Source organism: Melospiza georgiana, chromosome 2 (genome assembly GCF_028018845.1).
Source record: "Melospiza georgiana isolate bMelGeo1 chromosome 2, bMelGeo1.pri, whole genome shotgun sequence".
In the NCBI taxonomy this organism is placed as follows: Eukaryota; Metazoa; Chordata; class Aves; order Passeriformes; family Passerellidae; genus Melospiza; species Melospiza georgiana.
Window position 1 is genome coordinate 113,910,417 of NC_080431.1, and position 22,011 is coordinate 113,932,427.

A 22,011-nucleotide genomic window follows, 5' to 3' on the forward strand; every position below is an offset into this window, starting at 1 on the left:
GATTCTGCTGTTCTTGATTCAGAGATTTTTGGGTTGTTCTGCTGTTTTCCTCTCTAGGAGGATTGCTTGTTCATAGTGCCACAATGTTCAGCAGAGATATTTCAGTGCATAGTGGAGTGTTTATGTTTATTAAGTAAAGTGTGAAAGAATGAAATGTGTGTGCACCCTTCCACATATATTTTCTAATAATGATGAATCCAACTCTTTGGGACCAGTACTGGAAAAAATTCCAGTCTTCTGTGGAAATGAGCTTTTCCTGCATTCTGAAGAGTTCTTGTTTGGTGTGGTTGACACACTGGTGTATTCTGTCAATTCACAGATCCATGCTCAGGCCATTGAGTGCTTTAAAGGTGAATTTAACCTCTAAACAAAGATTACATTACTGACAGTGAAATGGGAGACAAGGGTGTGTCCTGTTCATCCAAAACCTCAAAAAGGAAGACAGTCCACATTTTAGTGTTAAGGAACTGTCCTTTAAGTAGAAACTTCTTAGCGACTTTATGGTTTTGGGTCACAATTTTGGTGCATTTTTTGCAGCACTGAGTTAGTTGCATTTTGGAAACTATATTGCCTGTAAAACTGCTGAGATTCATTCTAAGGTTTGACATTAATATGTAATTGAAATTGTTGCCCACCACTGTAAATAATATCAGAATTGATTGTTCAACTAAAGGCTCAAGTCACGACAGCTTTAGCTGGAGAGAGAACTTAGGAAAACACCTGTGGAGCCCTGTGGAATGTGGCATGTTCATCAACAGAAAACCTTCTCAACTAATGTCTGATGTACAGAATTCAGTTATTTCTAGCGTTGTTTCATTTTAAACGTGAATATTGCAGTAATTTATTATAAGGGACTCCTCAGAGGTGTTTGGTGTGTGAGCCACATTCACATCCAGGTTTATGAGTGGTGCCAACAGAACTTGTGATGTTCTGTGCTGATCCTCACTGCTCTTTTGGGTACTCTGTCCCATTGCAAATTTCTGGTCATGGATTTCATACCTCTATAGGCCTATAAAATGCTTTTTAATAGTTTGATCACTGTTTTAAAAATTTTTGGGTTTTCTCCCTGGTTGTGAGAGATGAGCAGTGCTAGAGATGCTGATTTGGTCACTCTGAAAGGTGATGTGGGGGCAGCACCACATAAATACTGGGCTAAAGATTTGGCTTCCATACAGTGGAATCCACATTATGCCATTTTTCAGTCTGCAAATAGACATTTTTAAGAGAAAAACGGCCATTAGCTATTTTCTGTTTGGGACTGGTACATGTAATGAGCAGTGTAAGGTTTGTGAATTGTGTGTAAACATCTAATTAAGAGAAGTGCACGAGGTTGACTTTTAGAAATGAGTGTGTTTGGGATGTGTATTGATTTTCTTAAGTGTGGTGACTCATTTTAAAGGCACTTTATTAAAAAACTCATACAATTCTCTGAGTCAGGGTGTGTGGTAGTGAAAGGTAGGCCCAACAGAAGGGGGGATTGTACTTTTCCCATTTGGGCATTGTGTAAAAGATGCCTTGCAGATCTTTCTGATGGAAGGAACATCATCATCATCATCATCATCATCATCATGGAACTGAGAACTGATAATTGTGTTGAAGAGCTGTGTTTGTAGTGTTCTGCCAAAACAGATGGTGGTGTGCCCAGGACACCTCAGTACTCACCCCTAATGGATTGCATTTTTCTTTATCCAGCTTTTTGTTGTAAATCACAAATCCTCCTTTTCTACCCAAGGTCATGCTGTAGTTATGGAAGGGGAAAGGATGGCTGGGACAGAGTTCTCCATATAGGTGGGAGCTTGGTGTCTGTCATTCTGCCTCTGTCCTGCAGAGAATTGTCATGGTCACTTTTGGCTTAAAAGTGAGGTTGACTCTGGAATCTGATCTTTGTTTTAAATAAAATTAAGCCTTGAATCTTGATCTGTCTAGATTTAAGTCCTTAGATAGTTTTAATGTGCTGGAGTTTCTTGTGAATTTTTTGTGAATTTTTAATGTGCTGGAGTTTCTTGTGAATTTTTCTCCTATAATAGAATTGGTTTCTGATCTGCTGCACTTAGCAGGAACTTCATCCTTTGAAGCTGTCTCTGTTTCCTTGTTCAGTAGTGTCCCTGAAAATGCATACAAGATAGATGAAGAATTGGCATTAAGCTTCATACATGAATGTTTTCCCACTTGGTATTTTTTAATGTCCATCTGTATATTGGGTGTCAAATTTGCTAGGGCTTGGGAAGCATTATTCAAGAAGGATATCTAAGATCCAGCTCCAGGGAAATGTTAATGAGAACAGGCTGTGGTGACAACCTGCACAGCTGTTCACCCTGCAGCTGCAGGAGGCTTTAGGATGTTTTGCCTGTGACAATTCACTATCAGGTTTTACTTACCAGAAGACTCTGCTGGCCAGTTCCCAGGCAATGTTTTGGGTGTATTTTCATTTATTTGGTGTTTAGTGCACATTATGATGAAAATTCATACTGGTAGCTAAAATAGTTTGGATTTGGGCTTTGTAATACATAAATGTAAAATCTGAAATCTCTGTGAATATACTCTCTACCTGTTACTGTCACACAGCAGAAATAAGACATTTATTCTTTCCTGAAATAAGGTTCACCAGCTCTGCCATTCAGAAGTGGTATTGCTCATTAGCTGTGGACTGTATCCAGAGGATTGTATTCCTCTTATTTCCTCATTGCAATTTCTGTCTGTTCAGATAGTCACACAGGGGGGGAAAAGGTGAGGCATAAGGCTGGGTGTTTGCTGGATTAGCAACAAGGGCTGCACCTCTTGATGAGAGTTTTTGTGGTGCTTTTCAAGGTGTTTTCTGTGCATAAAGTTCTCCTACAAAACATTTCCTATGCAGGCTGGTTTTCATGCACATTTGGTTATGTTCCAGTGTTGCTCATTTTTATATGTGAGCATAATTGTGTAAGCATAATTAAGCAGCCACAGAGGAGAAAATATGAATGGCTGTGGAAAAAGGAATGTGATTTGTGGATTGTACCTATATGGGAGATTTCAGTGATGTGATGGAAAATCCTTGGGGTGGATCCTTCTGCTGCACTGGCTGTGGTAACTTTCAAAGTGCCAGCATTGTGAGACTCCTTGAAATTGTGATATTTCAGTATGTAAAACCAGGTTCATTCTGGTTTTTTGTCCTTTGTGTTTTAATGTGCTTTTGCCAATTCTCTATCTCCTGTGGTGCTGAAAATTCCACACTTCCCACCCTATTAGCATTAGTTTTTACACTTTCTTTATGAAACAGCTCCTGACCCATTTTCACTTCCATTCTTCTAAAATAAATCATCTTTTCCTTGTATTTTCAGACTAAGCTATCAGCAATATTATTTCCGAGTACCAGGCCACCTCTAGTGTTGAACCCTTTTGGGACTGAAGTTTAGACTGGGCAGATTTAGCAGAGCAGAGCAGTTTGGGGTAGCTTTTAAGTATTTTTTAATAGTTGCCTTTATGTATTGCCTTGTATTCAGACAACACAGAAAAATCATTCTGTTCAGTCTGAAACTAGATATTTTCACATATATATATATTTGTTGTGTCAGTCTTGGTAGACATTGTCTTGTGCACATATTTGTACATTGTTCTCTATTTAATACCTCTTTCTTTCAAGTTCTTTATTCTTTGTTTCATTGTCATTCTTATGCTTGGTGCCTGATAGTCATTGTGACATTTCTAAAGACTTATGTCCAGATCCAGAGATATTTGCATAAATAAGTTATTCTGATCCTTTTTTCCTTAGGTAAAACAGGCAGCTATTGATGCACATTCTGGCTTTATTTGTGGGTGGGTTTCTGTTTGGTTGTATTTTTCTGTGTTGATTTTAGTTACATTAAAAAAAATAATTTACCCAAAGAGAATAAAACTAGCTATTTATTTGTGTCATATCTTACTTAAAATCTGTATGAGACTCTGTAGACTCCTAGATAAAACTGGTTTAACATATTAAAAAAAAGGTAAACTTATCTATCAGTTTTAGCTATCTAAATGTTCTGAAGTATGATAAGCCACACCTCATTTGTGATGTTAGGTGTTGGTATAGGTGAGAATTAATAGAATAAAATCAGATTTAGTGGTCTTAAATTTTAGTGTGTGGTGAACTATTCATGAGCTTGAAAAATTGCTAAATTAAGGTGCTGCAATTCTACTTGAAATAGACTTGCTGTGGTAAAAATAACCAAAAAGATATTCCTATAGTCTGAGATAAAAACAATGTTCCAGTTGTCTGTAAAAAAATCTACTGCCACTTGGAAAAAAAAAAAAAGAAAATTACTTGTGTTTGTTTGGGTTTTTGGTAAAGATTACCTGTGAAGGATTTTGAATGATGAAATTCCATATAAAATTTGCCATAATCTCCTGAGTCACCTGATTATGAAATATTTTCAGGGATAGAATAGAGATGATTCTGTTTGCTAATAATTTAGAATTTCTAGAGTGATGTAGGTGTATGTATATGCACATAGACATTGATATTTGTAAATTTATTTGACTGTATTTAAAAGAAAAAATGAGAGAATTGCATCCTCCAGGTGGACTCAGAATTAATGCAGAGTGATTCACCACATAAACTCCAGTCAACAAATTTTTCATAAAATCCAGTTGGTTATGGACACTGTCAGCTGCAGAGGGCTAAGCTTCCTGTATTTTATGTATGTAAACTATTTTTAATATGTAAACTATTGAGTTTGCATCTGTCTGACAGAAAACACGTGTCAGGAATGTCTTGCAAGTGTTCTGTATTCAGGGGAGGCAAGTTGGGTTTTTCATTCTCTGCTAAAATGTCACTTTTCTCCATTTAATCATTGATTTGCATGGATTCTGTTTTGTATTCTATTCTGCAGATCTGTGCTTTTTATGAAGCAATATCCCTCAGTTTTCAACAATAATTGAGTCCAGGTTAATTTTGCCTTGTAAACTTAGCAGCCTTGACCTTCTGCTTCTTACACTGTCATCTCTCATCTGCCATAGACATCATCTGAACAAAAATATTTGTTATATCTTCAGTATAATGTGGAAACACAAAAGTCTTAGACTACAGTAGTGGCTTTTAAAGAAAATCCTTCAAAATTGTGACCATCAGGCTGTGCATGTAGCTCATGTGTGCAGCTGCTTTTCTTTATTGCCTGCACTGTTTATTCTTGTGCCTGTTTCATGAAGCATTAGTCATAAGAAAATAAATTAGGGAAAATTGATGATAGATTTCTTGAGAAATGCTTGAGGAGGATCAGTTTCTGTTGTTCTGTACTAATTGTCCCTGAAATGAGGACTTTGATCCTAAGTGTTACTGGCAGACTAGAATAAGCTCACAACATTCCAATATGCCATAGAAATTTTGCAAGAGCAAAGTTGCTGGAGAGGCCAGTTCATGTTTTTGCTTCTTGAGGCCTGAATGTTTTGGGGTCTGAGCATATTTTGTGTGCAGCAAGCTGTACTTTCAGCACTCTTCCTGAGGCTTTGAAAATAGCATAGTCCATACATGAAATACATGAAGAGTAAATGTGTGAAATTGAGAGAGAAATTTTATAACATAATATGAGTGTTGCAAATACAGAGCATATAAAGAAGCTTTGAAAGCTGTAGTGGGAATTGCTGTTGAATAAGAAAGTAAAGGAAGTTAAGGATATTGTGCCAATACATAATATGAGAGCCTTCAGTGGAGGATCTGCTGCATTAATCCAAGTTATCTTCAGTCAAATAAGAATGGTGTGCTTTTCCCTGCAGAAGTAAATGAGATGTTCTTGTAAATCACCTACAGCTCAGAAAGTGATGTGTATCCAGCCAGTCATTGATGGGGGAAAATAGCTTTACTTCTGAAGAATTCAGGCTTGTTTTTTTTTTTTTTTTTTTTTTTTTTTTCTTTGCATAGCTGAAGTGAGCCCTGTTCACACCCCCATTGCTGCAGAGCAGGAGCTGGAGCTTCACCACGAGGTTCTCTGGGTGGTGGCAAATTGTTGGCATTGTTGTTAGCAAATTATGTGTGTTTTGGTGAATTGTGGCAAGGGGGAGGAATGGGAAAATAACCCTTTCAGAGCCTGCTCAGTGGCACTGAGGGAGTGAGGACACACACACACTTGTGCCTTCTGCTCTGCAGGTGCCCCTCAGTCTGACCAGTGGTAATGTGTGATTATCCATGTGGCTACTTTATTTTCAAGAAGAATAAAATATCACCTAATTAACATTCTGTTTCTAACCATTACTATAAGCCTGTATTTTCTTTATCAAGAGTCTGCTGTTGTCTCCCTCTCCAATTTTCATGTGTGTGGAAACCCAGGGCACAGGGAATATTTCCCTGTCTGCTCTGGGGTGCCCTGACCCCCAGGGCAGCACTGACTCTGACCCTCATCCGTGGAGAAAGTTTCCTAAACTCCAGAACAGACTAGAATCCATTAAGGTGTAAAGTAGAGAGTAGGGTAGGTGTATCACTTAGGTGGGAAATTTAGGTTTTGGGATTTTTAGTGTGTTGTGGATGGAAGCAAGATGGAGGGCACAGTGTGTCCTCATGAGCTGCTTCTTCCTCCTTCTCCATGGGTTTGGGTGGCATTTTGTAATTGGGTGGAAAAGTCCTCATTGCAGGATTTTGGGGATCTGTTATTGGGTTAAAAGGGAAGATGATCCAGGTGTCAGTTCTTTACTGGATAGTTTAGCTTTAAAAGACCTTGTAACAAGAGATTGTTGCCATTTTTGTGGTGCTTTTCCAGTGCGCTGAGCCCAGTGTGGACAGCATGCAAAACTCTAGATAAGATAAAAATAAACAAGAAAAAAATCCAGTGTCTCCCTCTTTCCTGACACAAGACCACTCCAGGAGGGTCTCCCCCAACAGGAGGAGGGCCCAGCCAGAGTCTCAGAAGTGGGGGAATTGGGGACAGGTACCCCAAGACATGTGGGATCTCTGCTCTCATTACCTGCTCACAAAGCCCATCCAGCTGGGTCCCTGAAGGTGCAAGAAAAGGAAGCAGCAACTGTTCAGTTTTGTCACCATCCCCCAGTTTATCTACGTATACATTAATGTTTTATGTTGTGAAATTGAAGGTTTTAGGAACTTCTTGAAGATTGGAATTTGTGATTTTGCACTGTATTGTCTGCATTGAAGTGCTGTGTTTTTCTTAAGCAGTTAATTTATTACCCAGTAAAATTCAGATAATTTCCTTCACTGTATGTTACTGCCTGGTTGTTGCCATGTTAACAATTCAGATTGCTGGCTTTTTGCTTCCCTGTAGTTGCCAAGGTTTTTTTGTGTTTTAAGTAAGAATTGCTGACTCAGTGTACTCCTCCATTTTCATATCATTAATTTATTCAAGAATTAATAGTTAATGCTTTGTCATGTTTGGCTGTTTTGGCCTGCTTAGTTTCATTTTGGTCAGTCATGCATGTTGTGATTCAGAAAGGATAGCATCACATTATCTTCTTCAGAAACAATCTGAACAAGCTGTATTGATTTCTTCCTTTTTTTTTAGTATAGTTTTTTAACAGTAGTTTGAATTTGCGCTGTAAAATACAAACCATTACAACCAGTGATAGTGGTAAAATTTTTTTTCTTTATATTAATGGAAGTAGAAATAACATTGTCCTTTTTATTTATAAAGCAGAGCTGAAATGTTTCCGTGACCTGTATACAATATTTAGAATTCTGATTTCACCTGCTGGATTTATCAGTTAGATTTTTTGGGGTAGGATATATTTATTTATTTTGTTATGGTATATTCTCAACTCTAGGGTCTTTCCTACATGAAATGACATCATATTAATAATGGCCAAAACTGGCATTTAGTTTGTGGTGCTGGTTTTGCTTGGTTGTTTTTTTGGGGGGGAAAGAATGGATTTAAAAGAGAGGGGAAAATGAATCCACTTCCTTATCCATTGGAATGAAAGTAGGGAACACACAGGGGTCTGGTAGTACATTTTAAAGGTGATTCTAGAATAATTTCTTCCTTTTGTGAACAGATTTTGCTGGCTTTTTGTGAGTTGGTAACTATATTAAGCCTTTTTCTTCGCTGTACTGTATTTCAAGGTGTCCTAAGAATTGACAGCTGAATCTGTGCAATCAGGACGCCCCCAGTCATGAACTATGATGTAATGAGAGGGAATTTGTGTGACAATAGTGTGTTACCTTGGTTGAAGGTGGCAAACAACATGAAGATTGTTACTTTTTTAGTGTTATATAAGCCAGTTTCTTTTCCTGCAGCCATTCCTGCCTTGGGTTCCTGCCTCTGCTCTGGTTGCCACACTGCGAGGCGGCTGCGGGTGATTATTTTGCCAAGTTCCTAAATTCTTCAGGTTTCCCTTTTATCTTCTTGTAGCCTTGAACAAAGGGAAGGAAGTGTACGATGCTGTGTAGCAATCTTCCTTTTAATTTCAGGGTCTTTCTCTTTCTTGTTAATTTGTCAATACTGGCAGTTCTCAAGGCTGAGTCCATTGAATGCACTTAGAGATCCATACAGTGAGGAGAAATAACAATGCTTAAACACCTCAGGGGTTTTCAACTTCCTTAGAATTCTTAGTGTCTCAGGATAATTTAAATGTGTTGCACAAGTAGTGCCATAGGTGGCCTTTGCAGTTAAAGAACCATTAAAATGAGATCTTTTGATTTTTCCTTCAAAGAAAACATACACAGACAGGTGCAGTGATGACCTCCCTTTTACATCCATTCATTCAACAGAGACAAATTCTTACCTGTGCAGAAAAATACTTGCTCCTTTCTAAAGACCTTTGTGGGTTGTTCTGGTGGGGGAGAAAGTTTCTTGACCAAAACCAAAGTTGGGTAAGTCTTGCCTGGTGACTCTGCCCTGACTGGGAAGAGCAAGAGCCACACAGTGACCAACCTGCTGACCCAGGGGCTGATTTGGTGTTCCCACTGAGGATGTAATCCTTGCTTTTAGTTTCTGTTTCATTTTGTTAGAATGTGCTGGAAGAATTGGAAAAAATAATTTGAAACAACCTTCTCAAGTTAAGTTTTTATAAATATGAGTGTGTTGCTGATTATGTTGCAAACCAGTTAGAGGTCAGCAGAGAGGGTTTGCTTTAATGGTGTAATTTGAATTACTCTTACAAGAACAGATAATTTACAGTTAACTGTGGCTGAAAGGGGAAGTTCTGGTCTCTTAGGCCTTGCTTTGTGTTGGCATCAGTGAGATGGTTTTGCAGTATCTTCAGTTTGTGCTCTACCATAAAGGGAAAATCTGCCTTGTTGAGAATTGCTCTGAGCTGTGTGAAAGGCTTGGGCACAGGTTTTTCCATCCCTATTACAGACAGTGCTTCAGATATGTGATACCTCTTTTAATGAGGATTTACTTAAAAAGGGGCTGTGGGAACACTGAGGGTCCCCAAACACTTTAACGTTAAAGTGCGTGTGATTTATAATTTCCCTGAACATCTGTACAGAAAAATCCTGTTACATTTGTTCAAAAAGCCAAGTTCTCTTCAAACACCTGTAGCCTGATTCAGGAAATAAACTACCCTGGCTTCCTCTCCAGTATTTATTGTAGGCTGCCTGTTGTGGTTGCAGTTTCTATATGCTCTGGATTGCAAAAGACAAAATACCAATTTTAGAAAATATCAAAATGTGACTATTTTCTTCAGCAGCTGTAGCAGGTATTGCAAGTCATCAGAAAAAGGGAAGCCTATCTACAAATCAATGTGTAACAGTAACATCAGGGGCACCATCAAAAATTGTGTTATGTTTTGTACAAATCAAGAGATGAGACCAAAAATGGAGAGGGGAGGCACAGTGCCAAAAAGAAAGTTGTGCACTAAGATATTTGCTGATGTAAGAGTCAGTACATACACAAATAATGATCTTAAGGAATGTTCTTTGTACTTGTGTGCTTTGCTTCTGATTTTAGGGATGATATTCTTTAAATGGAGAATTGACTTGACTGCAAGAGGTGTTCATAGTGATGGGAATGAAATTAAAGTAATTGTAGCTTTGATCCTTGGTGAAAAGAATTGCAATCCTTCCACTGCAGTTTGCTAGGGCAAATATGCATCTAAATTTGGTATCTTCAGAACATGACCAAGTAGCTACAGTTTGAAATATGTACTTTAAGTTTATGTAAACATATTTAATGTTTTATTAAATCATTTTAATACCACATGTACACCCAAGGTTCTGTAGCAGCATAGCTTTGTTTTGATTCATTGGAGCTTTGCCTCTGAAAACAGCCATAGAATAAAGCTTTTCTGGGCTTGAGAGTAGGTGAAAGTGTGTGATACTCCAGTCTTGGGATACAAACTATGACCCACTCAGAACAGATTAGATCAGTAATTGGGTAACGTTTCCTCTTTTTTTGGCATTTCTCTTTTTGATGATTAGTAAAAGTGTACTCAAAGTAAATTACAAACATGGGCATGGCTACTGATTTAAATATTCAGGTTGTATCCCCCCCCTCCTTTTAAACATTGAGTTTTATTAAAATCTCTTTAAAAAGCTCCTCATTTTACAGAATCACAGAATATGCTGAGTTGGAAGGGCCCCATAGTCTTTGATTATTGTCATGTCATAAAATCAAGGAGTTCATGATTGCAATCAAATTTGAAACATGTACCATAAATAGGTGAAAGTCATAGATTAACCAGCTGGAATTAGAATTTGTTGAAGTCTGTCTGGCTTTGAGAACTGTGCTGGGGGAACACAGTTCCACCCTTCCATATGAGTTTGTTCAACTGCTTCAATTCAATGACTAATAAGTTCAGAAAGCTGGGAAAAATATTTTCTTTATTTATCTATTTATTTATTTATTTATTCATTCATTCATTCATTCCCAAAGTGTAAACAGGGTCAGGAGGTAAATAGGATCATGAGCTAGATATGTAATAGGTTCAAGATCATGGCAGTTATGGTGAATAGAAGGTGTCATTTCAGTTGTTGAAAACGTGTGTTCATAGCACAGAACACTCTTTGCTTCTGTGTGTGTCACTTAAAAACTTCTGGGGCACGTTTTCTCAAAACTGGAATTAATTTCTAATTGGATTTACATTTCTCGCTTTAGCTTTTCTAAGCAGGAGGAAGTAAATTATTTTACAACATGCTAGATGTGAAAAGAATCTGATCTTGGGAAACACATATGAAGATGTATAAATTGCACAAGGAAACATGTTGAGGTAGTGTGCTCTTTGGTTCAGCAAAAATGAGTGAAATAGCTGTTAAATGAAAAATTATTTCTTTAGGGAAAAAAAGCAACACAATGAGAATAAAATCAGAGGGGTTTCTTTCTTGCAGATTGGAAAGAATGAAGTAAATCCTTTTGTGTTTCATTGATTTTAAAAATTGTCATGTAAGTTAGAAGTTTGTTTTGTATTGGGGAAATCAAACGTCCACAGAAAAACAAGAGAAAATTTCTGTTGTTCATTTGTTGTCAGTTTGTATTAGAATCAGTGAGCTTCCAAATCTGTTCTGTCTTTAATATTACATTTCTTCTTTCAAAAGTGATGTTGACTCTGTTAGTGAGAGTGTTTGTAGACCTCATCTTTCAAGCTAATAAAAAACTTGATTATTTCTCAGAAAATGTATTATTTGCTTTAGTAAAGTACAGAATTTTGAAAACCTTGTATTTCTCTTTCCCAGGCTGTTCGCTGCTATGAATCGCTAATTTTGAAAGCTGAAGGAAAGGTCGAGTCTGATTTCTTTTGTCAGTTAGGTCACTTCAACCTCTTATTGGAAGATTATCCAAAAGGTAAGAAATTTTAGTTCTGATAAATGTCTTTGGGGAATTGTTTTTCAGTGTAGGTGGCACAACAGAATGAAAATCACTGGGCTAAGTCACTGTTTCCTTGGTTTGTGCTGTATTTCAGAGCCCATAAAAGAATTATGAGTGGTGATATCTTCACAAAAACAACTTTATTATTACTTCTCATTCTTCTTTATTTTAATGAAAAACAAAAGCCCAACCAAAACACTCCTGGTTCAGGTGTGAATATGAAGTTGGCTGGCAAGGCCCAGTGTCTGATGGCACCTGTGAGATGTGGGTGAGAGCTGGGTAGAACACGTTAGAATATTTACTTTTCTTTGCCTTTTTTCGTTGTCATTGCTTTTTAATTTTAACATGAATGCAGATCTGTTTGTGTAGGGAAACAAATAACACCCCCACCCTGAAAATGTGTGCTTCTACCCCCCCCATGCCTTTTTCTAAGCACACAAAGATGCTGGTTTAGTTTCCCTGGGATGCAGGAACAGGGAGATGAGTGATAACTGAGAGTAGTTCAGGAGCCTGAGTTTGGTGACTCAGGCTGGTGTGGGCTGTTTGATAGCTGTGTGTCTGTGGGTCCTCTGGCTCTCTGTCTGACATTAAACAGGGTGAGTTTGGCTTCCTGGGACATTCATTTCTAAAGTGAGAAACATGTGGATTTGATGCTGCTCAGGAGGAATTAGAAGGTATCTAAATTCAGCCTGTAAATTCAGAAGGGTTTGTTTGGATGATGGAAGCATTTGTCTTGTACCTCATCCCCTCTAATGACTGGGATATAACCACTGGTGTTTCCAAATCCAGAGGCATGGGAAAAGTTGAAGGGAGCATGGCAGTATAATGTCTCTGAAATTTAGTGAAGAATAGTCTGATTTTAAGTGCTTCCCTTAGTTTTAAGAAAATTCTGCCACCTCCTCTGCAAAGAAATTTGCACCACTCTTTCTCATTAGCCTAATGAAGTTAGGTGTGAGTGCAGTGTGACCTTCTGGACATATTTTACTCAGCAAAACCAGCCCAGGATTATGGACTGACCTGTATTAACTCTGCATTTGAGTTGATAAGAGTTAGGAGTGACAGCACCAGGTGTTGCTGTGGATCAGAGGCAGGGTTTACTGATGGGGCATCTGCTTTGTACTCTGTGTATTGTTTTAAAAACAAGCATAAAAACTCCATTTGATGGTTGGAAATATCAGTTCTCCAGAACTGTAAAAGGGCATTACCACAACAATGTGAGAAGAAACATTAAGCCATTAAAAATCTGAATTAAAGTACTTAATACTTTCTTAGATGACTATTTAAAGTCACGTCTCAGTTGTAAAAAAAAAAAAACCTCAAGAAAACTGAAAACCTTGTTAGTTATGGAGTATTAAAAATGTATCTGTATTTTCCAAAAAGTGTAGTAGTAGTAGTTAAAAATACTGGAGGACTTTTAATTGATGTAAAAAGGGAAGTTAAAGGGTTTTTTTTTATTAAGTGAGGGACGTATGTTCCTGTTCAGTACAGTTTTTGAACTCTGGTACCGAAGACTGTAAAACTATTACCCTCAATGCAGAAAGTCATTGTTGTTCTACCACTAATTTATTACTGCTATTTGAAAGAACTAGAATGTTTGTGTTCCATTATAAAGTAAAAATAAATGTCATTGCATGATACAAGTTTTGTTACTTTATTTGTCATACATTCCAATTGCATTATAGTTAAATTTTATATGATTTAGAACAGAAAAGAGAGTTCAGAATGTTTTGATGTCAGTAATGTATATTTTACCCAGATTTTAGGTCCTGAAGTTGCAGAAGTGTAAAATGCTGAAGGAGCATGATACTCAGAGCTATAAATCTGTGTAGTCTGAATTTAGTCAAAGTTATGGACAAGTCAATGTGTTTAATAAATTGGATATAATTAATAAAATATCACAACATAGCAGCCTGTATAATGCTCCACAGTTTTTTTTCCCTTAAGAGCTTGTAACTTAAATAAATATCTTCAATAAATGCACGCACCTTTGTATAAAATGTATGAAGTGTTTTATATAAAGGCAGAAGTGATAGTGTTCTTTGTTTAAGAAATGCTTGCTATGAAGTTTGTGCAGAGCAGAACAAACTGTGAGCTGACTGTAGGACTGGGATGAGTGGTCAAGATGAAGCAGTGCTGGGATGACAGATCTGGGTTTTGTGTTGGTGGGTTCTTCTCTTTAGATCTGTCTCATTTTTTCACCAACACACTGGCAGTGAAGGATCATGCAGTTGGATGCATTTTGTTGCATGTTTTTAGTGTTTTGATGTAGCTAATACCTTCTTCTGAATGTACTGAGACTGTAGGTCATTTCTTTGTAAGAATTAGGACTTATACACTATAAAGGGATCTTGAGAAAAAGTCCTGGCAGGTTGCATCATTGAAACTCACATTATTGATGCTATTACTGCCCTTGCTGCTTGTGCTCAGCGGGTACCAGTGAGGGGCAGTCAGATGGTGTCTGATACTGAAGTCTATTTAACTTTATTTTTTTTAGTGAAAGCTCTTAAATATTCTAAGTCCCCTCAAAGTGCACTGTGTTTTCTGTCACTCCTAGCCACTGAATTCCAGAATCAATATGCTTTTATTTTTCTTCCTTAAAAAGAAGTACTTGTCTTCAAGAAAAGTTTTGAGTTCACATCAGAAATTACTGGATGAGGTTCTTTCTTCTCAATATTATACCTGAGCTTAGACTGGAGTGTCAGTGCCACTGCTAACCTTTAAAAGATCTGAAGCTGCTCTGCAGGTTACTGCATTTTGGAAAACTGCAAGTTTGAATTGCTTTTGATAGGTAAAGGGTTTTCTCTGCAGCCATGGAATGGAGTTGCTGTGGTATGAGCACTCTGCTGCTGTTAGGAGAAGGTCCTACACAAGGGATCAGCCTTTTTGCAGATTTTGAATCCAGTGAGACACTGCCTTGTATTCAGACACTTATCACCAAGATTACAGATGAATTGATTTCAGCTTTGCCTGCATGTTCAGAGTGGTTTCAATGCTCAGCTTTCCTTGTATTGATCGTGACTGATCAGGATTTGGCTTTGCGATTTCCTAAAATGGGAACGTTGACTCCTCCTGGTGAAAACCATTTCATTTCCTCAGTAGAATTTTCTCAACTCTAATCTGATTCTTCCTCCTGTCTCTTTTGCCAAGGCAGCTATTCCCAGCTGTTGGATTGTTGTGGAGGTTCCCAAAGCTTTTGTTGCCTGGGCATGCCCTTGGTGGCACCCTGGTGTCTGAGGGTTGCTTTCTTTGTGCTGGCGCAGCTGAGCCTGCAGCTGTGTGGGGAACTGATCCAACTGAAAAATAACCCTGCACAAAAATGCTGTGCAGTTGCCCCAGAGTGTGAAACCTCAACCTTGGGGTTTTGCTGGAGGAGGTGGATGGCTTGTCATGGAGGCCTTTGGGTGCTGGGAGCATTCTGAATTCAGTCAGGACTCCTGGTGTGAACCTCTGCACTGTTTGCTGCTGGATTCCTCGGGACACATGGGTTTTTTACCAAATTATTGTGCTCTGGTCTTGAAAAAAAAGGATGTTCCACTGATAGTTGGAGTTTATTTTTCATTCCATGGCTGGTTTCCATGAGTAAGGAGTGAAGATGTTTTAAGGGTTCTAGCTGACTTGAGTTCTAATTGACTGCTGTGTAATGAGCTCGTGGATTGACATCATCTGTGTTTTCCTTAGGGATCTTTTCTTGCACGAGGGTCACGTGCACTGACCGTGTTCAGTCTGTGACTTGGAGGACAGCTCACAGTGGCACAAATGGACATGTCCTTTAATCATTTGCCTCCTTGAACTGCTGTTCTCTAAGCAAAATTCCTGGAAGTAGAAAACGCAGTTAATGAATGAATGATTTGAGGAAAACATGAATTTATTTGTGCCACGGTTACTAAAACACAATAAATACTGTAGTGGAATAATTCTTATTGTTGTACTCAAATGGTAGTCTCATTTTTAAATGTTCTATGTCAGAACAGTTTTAGTAGTATTTGGTTTGATTATAGATGGTGACTGCTTTGTCAAAAATACTTATATAAAAATATTTTAAGCTGTTTATAAGATAGCGTTCAGGGGCATTTTTTTTAGTAATCATTAATCTAAAATTTAAAACCCTACTAAAAAAATACCCAGATTGTTAATTGAGCAGCTCTTTTATTGCAATGCAACCTAAACCCAAAATTTAAACACTTTCTGATTGTTCTTTTGTAAAGTTGTTTGGTTGTGAGAAACTCCCATATTCAACAATGTGTGTGTGTTCCTTTGTACTTACAATTCCAGCTCTGTAGGGAATTTCTCTGTGGTGGTGAAGGTCTTTCAGGAATTTGAAAGGCAGTATTGTTATTGGGGAGCATTTTCATGTGCTGTGCTCTGAGATGCAGGGTAGTAGCTGTAATTTTATAAAATATAAGGGAAAACTTCACAGCATGGACAGGATTGTGCTGATTCCTGCTGGGCTGTCTTGTCTTACTGATGAGTCCTGAAGAACTAGAATGAATTAAATAGCCAGAATGAGTCAAGGAAGAGATGGCTGTTTCAAATAAGTGTGATATTTAGGTTTAAGGGGTTTTATTTTGTTGCTTGTAACTGGAACTAACTGGTAGAATCGGAGTTGCTTCTATTTAGAGCTGTTTACAGAATCTTGAAGATGAGATAAATTTTGGGTGATTTAATTTCAGGTGGTTTAAACCATTATGTGAAATCTCTGCAGAAAAAAAGGAAGCTTAGAACATTAAAATGTTCTTTATAAATTGTATGTGTATGGAGCAGAGGTTACCAGTCGAGAGTTTTATTATAAAATATACCAAGGCCGTGTTTTTGACTGGTTGTCTGAAAATTTTCACTTTGGAAAGTGTTCTAAATAAACACTCAATTGTTAAAAGACCTTTTTGTGTAATGCACTCTTGGAATATTTTTGAGCTTGATGAAAATCCATAGGGTTTCTTCACGGGTTCTCAGTATTTTAAGACTTTTTACAGAGTTCAAGCTTTAAAGGATTTCTGTAATTGTAAATTTCTTGTCAAACTTGTATACCTTTCACATTTAATACTTGATGGGGCAGTGGTCTTTACATCACTTTGCTGCTGCATTACAGATGGGGATGTGGAGCTGTTAATAAAATTTCTTAGAGGACTATTTGATGATTTTTTCTGTCTTAAATCTATGCTTGTATTGCTTTTGTGTGTCAACCTTCATTCTGTGTTAAAAGGAAGACATGCTTTAGGCTTCTTTGATTGTCTCTTTGGTACTTTCAGTACAAATCTCTGGAGGAAACAGAGAGCAGCATCTGCCTGAGGCCTTAAAACAAAAGACCTGAGTGGCATTTTGCTGCTCTCACTTCCACATTTTTTGGGTTATTACAGAATTGTAGAATCATGGAAGTTAGAAAAGACCTCTTAAGATAACCTGGTCCTGCCATTAACTCAGCACTGCCAAGGCCACCACTAAAGCATGTCCGTTTAAATAGCTTTAACATTGTCTTTTAAATAGCTCCAGGCATGGTGACTCCACCACTTCCCTGGGCAGCCTGTGCCAATGTCTGACAATCCTCTCACAAAGAAAATCTTGTAAATAGCCAGTCTGTATCCCTCCTGGTACAAATTGAGGCCACTTGGTTTGTCCTGTCAAGGCTTGCTGCTTGGAAGCAGAGCCAGTTGACTCCTCACCTCTACAGCTGCCTTGCAGGTACTTTGTAGAAGGCAATGAGTTCCCTGAGCACCTTTTGTTCCCAACACCCCCAGCTCCCTCGGCTGCTCCTCATCAGGTTTGTTCTCCAGACCCTTCCCCAGCTCCGTTGTCTATGTCTGGACCCGCTCCAGCCCCTCAATGTCCTGCTTGTTCTGAGGGGCCTCAGACTGGACACAGGGTTTGAGGTGTGGCCTCACCAGTGCCCAGTACAGGGGACAGTCACTGCCCTGGTCCTGCTGGCCACACTTGGTGGCACAGGCCAGGTGCCCTTGGCCTCGTTGGCCCTCTGGCTCGTGTTCATCCCGCTGGTGACCACCTCTCCTTTCCCACCCATCACTTTCCAGCCCCTCTTCCCCCAGCCTGGGGGGTTGTTGTGACCCAAGTGCAGGACCCAGCCCTTGGCCTGGCTGAAGCTCAGCCCTGGATCCCCTTGTCCAGGCTGTTGATGAAGATGCCAAGCAGGAGTGACCCCACATTGAGCCCTGGGGAGCACATCTGGTGACCAGCTGGATGTAATTCCATTTCCCACCACTCTCTGAACCTGGCCATCCAGCCAGTGTTTATCCAGCAAAGTCAATGCTATTGGCTCAGCCTTGGGATTTTCTCACCTTTTGATGTCTTCAGTTTTATGGCAGAGCAGTTTTCACATTGCTGGTTTAAACACCATGGTGGGTAAAACCTGCACTAGGTGTAAGCTTTTTCTGCAGCCTGCATGTATCTCTTAGGTGTTTAATGAAGATTTATATTTTTCCTTGAAGCAGTCAGATTTAAATCAAGAGATGTGCTTTTTCCAAGCTTCCCTTGTGCAGTTCTTCAGCTGATTTTCTATTTTACTATTAGTTTCACATCAGATAAGCACTACGGAATATTAGTGCTTGTTTAAAAATTAAATTAAAAATAATTGTGTTTAAGAAAACACATACTGTTTTACACAGATTTTATACAGAATTTTGGTTTGGATTAAAGTTCTCTTTTCAGGATATGTAGTTAAATTAAAGCTTGCTGTTTCTAAGTTCAGTAAGGCAAAAATTTGTGTTAGTCACATTTAGCCTTGCAAGGTGCCACTAGATGGTGTTAGTATGTAGTTCACTTTCTTCTTACTCAAGCACTAAAACACTCCAACTGCTCCATGTTTGTATCACTTTGAAGGCCTCTTAAGTTTTAAGGTGTCATAAAGTGGATTTATTAGAGCAGATCATAAAAGCCATGCTCTGACTGCATGATTTATGATGAAATGTGCTAGAGGTGACAAGTGGGTGGTTGTCACTCAGTCTAGACGTTTTTCCTCCCCACTGTCACCTTCCTTGTTTGTTTAGGTCAAGTGTGTAGATTCTGGATACAAAGAGAGATTGGCTTATCTTGCTGCTGAAACTAAGTTTTGTCAACATCCTATGAAATTAAGTAGATGGAAAGAAAAATCCTGAAACCACATAAGTGGTAATTAAGTCAAATTTATTTTTTATTCTCTGCATGATACCAAGGAATTTTAAACAGGGAGGAATAAGGAACAAGTGTTATCCATGTCCTGCTTCTGACGTGGCCCTTGGTCCTGTCATAGTAGGAGAGGAAGGCAAACTTAGGGGGTACATAATAAAGTCTGTCAGGATTGAAGTAACCGTACATATTGCAAAGGGGGTAGTTCTGAGTGACTGAAAACCTGTAAGAGGAAAGCAGTGAACTCCCAGAGTGTGAACTCATGAGGGTCAGCTCTGCACGAGGTGCCTGAGGTTTACAGACAGATTCTGAAGAGAGCCTGAGCTCGGGAGGATTCTCACTGTTCAGTGGTTGCAGTTCTTTTAGAAAGGTGGTGTTTTGCTGTTCAGAGCTGTTTCAGGTAAACATTTTATTTTCTTCAAGCTGGATAGCTGATGGTGATTGACTTGAAAAGCTGTGCATAGCTTTGGGGTATGAATGTCCCCTCCTCTGGGGAGGATGGTAAATGCTGGATCTGCCACTCACAGGGTTTCAGGGTTACAAGGATCACAAGGATTAACTTAGAAAAATAATATACATGGCCAGGTTCTGGAGAGAGGTGTTCATAGCATGGCATCAGCTGATAAAGAAATTAAATAAAGGACAGAAGGAGGGAGACAGGTAACTGAACACTTATTTTAGTAATTGTTGAGTATTGTTTTGGGTGTCTGAATGTGGTCTGTCAGTTCTGTGCTTTTAAAAGCTTTCTGTGGTTGACTACAAAAAGTAGTTGAGGATGAAGCAAGAGGCCTTGATTGTCCTGCTGTTGATATTCTGTCCTGTTCTTTGAGTCCAGACATGCATTTTCTGGATGTTTGTGTGTGTTTCACATGCAGGGAAAAAGAAGTTTTTATGTCCTTTATTGTCTTTATACAATTCCATGTGTGTAAGAGTTTCAGTGGCAAAGTTTTAAATTGAAAAAGCTCAATAGTAAGTTCCTAATCAAAAGATTGTCTGCAGAATCCTGCTGTGCCTAAGAGTGATTTCAAAGCACTCATTTTATAATGTTTAAGACAGACACCATAACTGAAATGGGATAATTCACTTAAATGTGTAAAAATGAGAGTTGACCCTTTGTTGAAAGAGGGGCAGTAGTTGATAGAATCTTTTTGTGACAAAAATTGTCTCACTTTGGAATGACCAATCTTGGATGAAAAGTAAAGGTGTAAAATGATATTTCAGCCTTTAGTGTTAGGATTTTTTAGTTGTTCATTTTTGTTCTTGGGTTTTTTTTGGTTTTTTTTGGTTTTTTTTAATGCTACTAATGTGCTGCATGGACCAAGTAACTGGGATTTTTTTGCTTTTGAATAAACCAGGGAATATCATCCTACAGTCAGAATCATAACACAGATAAAGCACACCCTCTGTTACAGATAGGGACTTGTGTAAAATTCTTGTGGCTCTGCAGATTCAGTTGCTCTTTTTTTTTCTTATTTTAGAATAAAGTTTGTATTTTGAGGGATTTGCACTTACTTCTTGTAGATACAAACCTAATTTAAGGGAGTAGTTGCTTTAGTTCCACAGTACAGGTTTTAGATAAGGTACTAATTTCTACACCATAAAATTTAGAATAAATATATGCTTATTGGTGACTCACTCAGGGATTTTGAAATATTATAGGGTTCAAAATTTATGGTTCACGTTTTCCTTTATATCTAGGTTGGTTCAGTTTTTCAAAAATCTTGCTTTCATAATTTGATTTCTGGCATCTCATATGCAAGATTCTTCTTAGTGTTATGCTTGATTGGGAGTATTTCATGTGGTTCTGTCAAAAAGAACATTTTCTTGAATCCTTTTTTTTCCTGTTTTTCTGTTCCTTTAATCCTTTTCAGCAGAACTTGAGTGCTCATGGAACAGATATTTAATGTAGTTGTAAAAGGGGCTGAAATCCAATTTTAGAGGTAACTTACTGCAAGTTGAGCGCTTGATAATACTGAAATTATGCACAGTGACACTTGTTAGTTGTCTGACTTCCCTGAGGAGGAAAGGGACATTTAGCTCTGGCTCAATGGAACCCTCCATGATTCATCCTTGTTTAGAAGAACTTTGAGAATTTCAGCATTTCACGTGCAAGAAGTAGCAAGGGAATGCTGTTAGCCTAGAACAGGACGGATCCCTGGGTGGCTCTGAAGCCCCCAGGAGGATTGGGCACTTGAGACACTGAGGAGAGCTGAAGTGTCCTCTTTGTCCCTCTGTGACTCCTTAGAATGGAGGCCTCATCTTCTTATCGTGTAAATATAAATAGGTTTCAGCAGTCCACGCTTCCCATGTGCTTGTTTTTAATTGTAACTGAGCTTGGCACATTAAATGATCACTTCAGCTGTTCCTGTGGGAAGTTGCTGAACTTTATTGAAGAATGGAAGAGTTAGAAAAGAAAATCACAGCCAAACTTCCTTTTTCTTAAAGAAAACTGGTGAAATGTCATGGAGCAAAAGATTTCTTTCTGTAATAACTTCCCTCCATGTTAAATGGAGGTGTTAGGATTTTTCAAAGCAAATTTCTTCTTGCTTTCTTTTTTCCTATTCTTTCTCTTTAAGGTATTCTGTTTATTTATGTAGTTTTTTAATACTGTTGACATTTTATAAACTTAGTAGCACTGCCTTAACTGCTGTAGGTAAGCATATTCCACCCCTCCTTTTCAATGGATATGCTCATGTGTTATTTCTTATATTTTTAACAGCTGTGGTGAAAATGTTCTCCCTTTTATTTTTCCAGTGTAAATCCTTAGCATTGTATTTGATGTTCTTTTCATCTTTTTATCCATGTCCTCTGTATAGTTGACTGCAGTAGTTGCTTTAAAAAAAAAAAAAAAAGTTTACAAGAAGTTCTCAGTTTCTTGAATCTTGCATAATATGGTCCTGTTGACCTGAGTATTTGAAATATACTTTTGACCTGAGTATTTGAAATATACTTTAACCCTTAAAATTGGGATAGATACTGCTTGAGTAAAAGAAAAAACCCTCCTTTTATTTGTGTTGTGATGCATTACAAAACTCTTTCACAGTGCATGTGCATGTCCCTGTTGGGGAAAGCAAAGTCATGACCATGTTAAGAAGATAATGATTCCTTTTTGTTGAAAACTTGTAAATGATATTCTGGGAGAAGTTGAATCTAGAAGGACTTTTTGGGGGGAGTAGGATGTTGTTTCATCTTAGGGTGA

The 22,011-nt window shown here is 38.2% G+C and overlaps 1 protein-coding gene across 6 annotated transcripts in view; it reads left to right on the top strand.

Moving 5' to 3' along the window:
* The window catches only part of KDM6A (lysine demethylase 6A), a 153,230-nt gene that overhangs the window by 22,292 nt on the left and 108,927 nt on the right, over positions 1–22,011 (top strand). For all 6 annotated transcript variants that reach the window (XM_058043110.1, XM_058043121.1, XM_058043111.1 and 3 more), the window contains exon 3: positions 11,567–11,675. In XM_058043110.1, the coding sequence (XP_057899093.1) occupies positions 11,567–11,675 (109 nt within the window). The remainder of the gene's footprint in view (positions 1–11,566; positions 11,676–22,011) is intronic.